The following is a 7,700-nucleotide window of genomic DNA, read 5'->3' on the forward strand; positions in this document are numbered from 1 at the left end:
TCAAATCAGGACTGTCGTACACTCGTTCTACAACTTCTTGTACATGATGTGTTGGGCTGTTATCTGTTAAAAAATATGCATATTACTAGTTTTAGCAGTTGTATCTTTGTTCATCAACAAGTTTTGTTTAAACAGATATTAATAGATCAAAACATGATCACAAATTCAGTCGTCCCTTGAGACATATGTTAGAACAGCGAGTTTGCATTAATTATATTCAAATCTCAACCATAACAAGAACGGATCGCGGGATTTCCCCATCAAATGTTCATCAAGAAAATAGATAAAGGAGCGTGTTTCAAATCTTTCTTCGGGATTCTTTAACAAACAGTTCGCAAGAAGTCCATGACTCATCAAGTCCAAAATGTGGCTTGAAGAGTTGATAAAGAACAACTACAGTAGAATCTTGTAATAAATTGGAAAAGGTGGAATGGCTTGCTTCTTATTAATATAGTTATATGATTTCCAGCGTGCAGTATTAAGTATATATTCCAACTTAAATAATGTCATAATGTTCATACCTTTTTGCGTGCATGTTATTCCAAGCCTATAGAGAGCTCGGCACAGTGTCTCCGGGCCAAATGCAGAGCCAGTAGCATTAATGATATAGCTTGCTATCTCATTCAACTGTATTTGCGGCGTTCTCAGTAAACAGTAATATATTCTTCGTGTGGGAATAAAGATACGCTCGCTGTTGGGCGACCCATACGGCAAGGCTTCACATCACCCATGTTCCAAAAGGTGCTGAGAGTACAATAGACGGTTTTTGAACAAACAAATAGCTGTGCTGCAATTTCGTAGATGATTCTTTTGTAGAACAGCCATTGATAAACCATTCTCCACCTTAAATCATCCGAATATGGTCTCGGCTTTTCTAATTGTTCACCTTGCTATACTCGAACTCGCAATTAACACGCTTGTACCATTAACACGATTGCTTGCACAATCCCACGTGTGTATATATATATATATATATATATATATAATATATAATAATATATATATATATATATATATATTAATATATATATATATACATACAGTCGTTATCATGAAGGTTGTCCATGTCAATATATATATAAATATATAAATATCAATATAATGTAAATATATATATATATAATATATATTATATATATATATATACAAAAAATATATATATCGTACGTCCTGTGTCCCAAGTGCAGGAGTCACCATTGCACTCTGGTGATAGCCGGGAAGGCACATTGTTTTACACATGTTGTATATATATATATATATATATATATATATATATATTTATATATATATATATATATTTAGATACTATATATATATTTAGATACTATATATAGTTAGATATTATATATATTTAGATATACTCCATGTCACGGCAGCACTTCCCTTGCAATAGTATCTTCTAGTTTCAACATTATATTGAGAGTTTATGACATGTTGATATGATGTTTGAATATTTCTTTCTGACTTTATGTAATTTTGACCGGAACGGAATGCCATATAATCTATTTACAATATAATATTTAATAATTTACAATTAGCTGATCTATTTGCAATTCGACACTTAAAAATTTACAATTAGTATAATATACTTAAAATTTAACATGACAATTATTAAGAGGAAATGGTCCTAATTCACCAACTTAAAAACACAGAGCCAGGTGCTCTCTCATGCAACTCTGGTCATAGGTCAATTGGCTTGGATCATCACCAGCCAACAAACTAAATGCAACAGCAAGTGCAAATAGACCACAGTCATCACATCCTTTCTGTTTTTGCATGGGTGGATAGCTGTAAAACATCTTGGATACAGTGGTGCCTAGCAATGCAGCTAAACAGGAATGAAATTTCTGTTTTAGCCTCTTTGTCACATTCAAGGAGAGAGAGTCATACACTTTCACAGCATTTTTCTCACAGTGGATATTGGTGAAAGTTGCCCAGTGTTGTCCGTCAACATTAATAATTTGGACAAAGTCTTTCAATTCTTTCTCAACTTTGGGTTTTCCCTTGAATGAAAGCACTGAGTGCAACCCTCTTGCTTGAGGGAACTGTTGCGACAGTAACCACTGGCCAAGATCAACATGTTCGTCAGTTAGCCAAAATGGTCTTGAAGCATTTGCACACTAAGCTGCTCATAATTATTATTGGGCATGCTCCGCAACATCTCACACTGTCCATTCACTCTCTTGTTTTTGCTGGTGGTGGATGTAATGGTGGTGGTGGAGGCAATGTTGGTGATGGTGGAGGTAATGGTGGTGGAGGAGGTATTGCTGGTGGTGGTGGAGGTATTGCTGGTGGAGGAGGAGGTATTGTTGGTGGTGGAGGTATTGCTGGTGGTGGAGGAGGAGGTATTGTTGGTGGGGGAGGAGATATTGCTGGTGGAGGGGGTGGTATTATTGTAGGATGAGGTGTTGTCACTGTCATCATCATCATGAAGCTTGCTTGTGCAATATGGTTGCAATTGGTCATACGGAACCTTGTTTTTCAAAGGAAAGGCGCTTTCTTTCAATGGTATCAATGTTGCCCTTTGTGATGCATCAATGTCATCAATTCTGAAAGTAAATAACAAATATGTAATTAAACAGGACAAACTGCAAATCACAGTTTTCCCTTTGGTAGAACTGGAATTTCTGATCCTGTAAATGGTTTGACCATTAGTGCACTCTGTTCAAGATTTTTCTCTTTGGATGCTAACAAGGCTACTAGGACTATTATACTTACAGGATGAAAAAAATTTGGAGCAGGGAATAATAAAAACAGAAATTTTATTTTCATATATCAACTCACATATTCCTGCACATCTTCATTCCATTCCAGCAAAAATGGTCAGAAATTTTACTGAGGGTGGCACTCACACCACTATGTCCACCCATTGCATTACTGTGGTAATGGTTTAGCACATCTCGTACTTCTTGGATTTCCAAGAGTACTTATTTTTTTACCCCTTCCTTGCCACCAGTATAGTAGAGCTTGTTGTCTAGAAATCACAATCAAGTATCAATCTAATGTATATTCTTTAATAAACTTAAACCTAGTGCCATTATGTTGCTATTTACTTTTTCTAATATCTAAAAATTAATACACAAGTGATACAATCACGAAAGAAGAACTATAAATTACTTACTTGTTTCATCCATAAAGTAATGCTTGACTTGGCCACAAACAACTCTCTGTTGGTTTTTTGTCAGACCATCCAAATGTTTACCATGACCTAAATAATACATGATCTGTTCACATTTCTTTCAACTAAAACGTTTCTCCCTTCTGAGATCGCTTGTCTCCCCAGACACAATATTTTCAATCTCACCAGTTTCATGGTCATTGGCTGCCATTTTAACAACATAATAAAAAATATTTCTCTAATAGCTTGTTTCGATTAGTCGTCTGCACATGTGTGTATCGAACGCGAGGGGATCATTCAGATGAACAGAAAATCGTACGAGCCGCTGCTGCTGACTCATGCATGCGCAAACTACAAGAAGAGTAGTCAGATCAGGGGAGTGCTCAAACTGCTACACCAGTATTTAAATGTCCAATATGTGTTTTGCAGCATCTAGCAATACTTATAAAGATGACTTTTTATGTAAGAAATTTTTTATCATTTTATTCTATAATCTTCACATTTTTAAAAGATGTGGCGAGATATTCGAGATTACAACAAAGAAATGCAACCATCAAATACGGAAATACGTACAGCCAAGTGCGAAGGGAAAACACAGCAAAGTGTTTCATCTGTTGAAATACAAAGTAAAGAGCATCAACAACAGGAAGAGGCAGAACGAGTTGGTGCAAAGGAAGAGGGAACTGGGGAAACTGCTTGTACTCAATGTGCTACACTGAAAGCAAAGGTGGTTGCCCTTCAGAAAAAATGTTCTCGGCTTTGTCTAAAGTTGCCAAAAGCTAAAGTTAGGTTGAATGAGTCAAAAATGTATCCTGTTAATACATCAACACCAGTCAAAGGTAACAGTGTGCAAGGTGAGGACGAAGAAGAGCCCGAAGAATACAACAGCAGTGACACAGCTTTACCAGAATCTCAGACATCATTTGAGAATTCAACTAATCATGAAGAATCTGAAACATCAAGTCAAAGTTCTAGAGAAGACAAATCTGGAATTAGGTAAGGACCTGACTGTCTCTATATTTAACACCTGGTTGAGGGGGGGGGTTGCATGTCCCAGATTCAAGTAACTGACTTGGGTTTTTATCCCATCAACTGACAGTACCCCACCACTGAGAAGCAAAATCGCTTGGCATTATACAGAGTAAAATACTAAATAAGAGCACATTTGTGTGCATGTTATTGGGTAATAGGCAAGGTAAAATTGTTTGGGCCTGGCTCACCATAATGTTATTCTCTGATTTGCCTTTGGTTTGTATTCTGAAAGAACAAGCACACTCAGAGTTGATGCTCACCTGAACCTTCCTTGAGTGTCAGTGCGGTTTTTCAATAGCTGGATGGTGAGTACTTGCAGAGTATGGTATAGCAATTGCATTTCAGGTTTTCGAAAACAGCCCTGGAACTCTATGAAAGCTCAGACTGAGCCTCCACTCTTCGAATGTGAGCTCTTTTGTAATACTGACATTTGTTTGATAATTACATTTTATTGTGATAATTTCTGGTTCTTTTCTTACAGATATAATCCAATATCATCCTCTTCTGTTGAACCTAAGTTTATTGTATTTTATACCAACCTCTTGGTCTTGTTCTCAGTATTTTGTTTTTAGTGCAAGGCAGGTGAACTGAAAGTGAAAATGAAGAAGGGCACAGCAGTATGTGTTGAGTGAAAGTGTTCACATTGCATGAACATGTCCCAGTAGAATTTCCCAGCCCCTCATCTTAAGTAAATACCCAGCTGGGAATGTTTTACAAAGCTTTGCTGTCCTAGTCTATGGTGCATCAATTAGTAAGATTTTGCTTGTCTTTTGACACTTGGGTTTATCAGTATACCATATACGGCATTTTTCAGACATCAATCTGATATTCTCCTACCCACGATCATTTGTTACTGGAATTCCTACCAGCAAGACCTATTATACCAGTGGAAAAGTTGTGACACAAACATTTGGAGTGGCGATGGTCGTTTTGACTCAATGGGGCATAGTTGTATATATACCTTGAAGTACTACAGGTAAGTATATTTTCCCGAAACAATTCCTCATAATTTATATGTCTAAAATGGCAATGCACCCAGATGCACCCTACTTTAGTGTTTTACTCTGTTTAAAAGCAGATTATTTTAGTGAACAGTGGTAGAGCACTGCCAGTATTTCAACTATTTGCGCATTCTGATTGGTCAAGGACAAAAAATGTAAATAAACACACTGATTGGCTAACATTATTCACCCTTGTTACCACAAACACGTATGTATCTACAAGTATTCATATAATCAATCTAATGTCTTTTCACCAATAATAGATTTCAACCTGCAGATTTCTTGTCCGGATTGATTATACTGATAATTATGTTTATGAAAATTAATAAACCGGCATGTTCTAACGCACAGAGCCCTAATTATTCCAGCCAATGTGTATGACTAGTTTTGTTCGTATTTAATGGTTGGACAGAAAACAGAGCTCATCATCAAAGGAAATTTGCAGGATTTAATCGAATTAAATTATATATATATATATATATATAATATATATATATATTATATATATGTATATATATATATGTATATATATATATAATATGTATATTATATATATGTATATATATGTATATATAATATATATATATATATAATATAATATATATATACATATATATCTATTTATATATGTATATGTATATTTATACATATACATATACATATATATATAATATACATATATATATATATATATGTATATTATATATATATATATATGTATATTATATATATATTTATATATATATATATATATATATATATATATATATATATATACATATATATCTATTTATATATGTATATGTATATTTATACATATACATATACATATATAAATAGATATATATGGTTTTTTATATATACATATAGAAAGAACATATAAAACACAGATTATATATATATATATATATATATATATATATATATATATATATATATATACTTATGTCACATTGTAATTTCTTGGGATTTTTCATTCACAAGACGTGAATGTGGGAAAACAAGGAGTGGCAATATAATTCAAGTTGGCACATTACTTCAATCACTTTGCTCTCTCTTGGTGATATCAACACAGCTGAGATTTTACCAACACAAACACTGCATGGTGACATCAATGCGTACATTATTGCACCCAAAGTGCAAATAATTCAAAGCATGTGTTGGACAAGACAAAACTCTCATTCATAAAGACAATGTTTTTGCATACAACAACCAGGAGGTACATTGCAACAATATTTCTCTTGTTAGTCTGCTTATCACCCACCTATTTAGCTTGGTATTGCTCCATACAATGTTGCAGGCTGAAATACTAAATAAAAATACATTATCTTATTAGGCTTGCTTTGGGAAATTTTGTACATCAGTACAATTTTCATTTCATAGTGCTACAGAAAATTGGGTAACACTAATAGAATATAAAACTTTGAGAGATGTCCATGCTGGAAGAAACAGAAGTATTGGAGAAAGCGAGTGTGGTACACAACTATGACTACTGATGTGGATTTGTTCATGCAGAGATACCTGTTGAAGAGGAGAGAGAATCAAGTGCAGAATTTAGAATTTTGTTTTCAATATGTGTGAATATTTGTTGTAGTTCTTGATGTTCTTCTTTGATGGCAATTTCTTTCGATTGTTTGTTTTCACATGTGAAATAATAATAATGATAATAATAATTTTTAAAATTTGTGGCATGCAAATTTACATTGGTACATGATAAAATGTATGTAACAATAAAATACAATAATAAATACTATAAATATTTACATGCAGAACAAACAAAAACCGTAGGTGCTGCAAAACTAAATGCTCTATCACCCAAAGTTTTTTTTGTCTTTCTGTTAGAAGTTGGCTTTATCTGTAGTTCATTATTTCGACGTAACTGATAGCTACTTGGTGTCATTACAGTTATTAAACCCCTGATGTATGATGGTGCTAGTCCATGTATTGCTTTGAATGCCATCACTGATATTTTAAAAGTTATTCTCTCTTTCCCTGGAAGCCAGTGAAGATCATAGAGAACGGGTTTAATGTGATTGTAACAAGATGTACCAGTAAAAAGCTGAGCGGCCGCATTCTGTACATGTTGTAGCTTATTTATGGACTTTGCTAGCAGACCATAGAAAAGGCTATTACAGTAGTCTACTCTTCCCATGATATAAGCGTGAAGTAGAATTTTTGTCGTATCAACAGAGAGATACTTTCTAATTCTGCAAAGATTGTGAAGGTGGAAGAATGCCTGTCGAGATGTATTTTTGATATGGGGTGCTAAACTCAAGTTACTATCCAACACAGTGCCCAAGTTCCTGGCAGATGATACTGGTATAATTTTATTATCGCGCACAGACAGTGAAGTTATATTTACTTTTTGCAGTTGCTGTCTTGTACAGATCATCAAAAATTCAGTTTTACCAATGATTCATTTCGTTGTGAGTTGGTTAGGGGGGGCTAACTTTTCGGCTACAATATCTGTACTGTATTCATTAAATATTTGCTGTAAGGCAGCTTCCAACTTGTCACCGTATAGATCTTTACCATAAGGTAGAGATCTG

General features: G+C 34.3%; 1 protein-coding gene across 1 annotated transcript; it reads left to right on the top strand.

Annotated features, from left to right (window-relative positions):
• The first annotated feature begins 2,098 nt into the window (after positions 1-2,098).
• LOC114518644 (glycine-rich protein 23-like) lies at positions 2,099-2,404 on the top strand. Its single transcript, XM_028538649.1, has one exon. It carries the CDS (start codon positions 2,099-2,101, stop codon positions 2,402-2,404), a length of 306 nt encoding a protein of 101 aa, XP_028394450.1.
• Positions 2,405-7,700: the final 5,296 nt, after the last annotated feature.

This window comes from Dendronephthya gigantea, unplaced genomic scaffold (assembly GCF_004324835.1).
Source record: "Dendronephthya gigantea isolate DGI-Jeju-01 unplaced genomic scaffold, DenGig_1.0 000011F, whole genome shotgun sequence".
NCBI lineage: Eukaryota > Metazoa > Cnidaria > Anthozoa > Malacalcyonacea > Nephtheidae > Dendronephthya > Dendronephthya gigantea.

Bases quoted from the DNA above. Each gene is read 5' to 3' on its own strand.
- LOC114518644 (XM_028538649.1), top strand. From the start codon at position 2,099: ATGGTCTTGAAGCATTTGCACACTAAGCTGCTCATAATTATTATTGGG.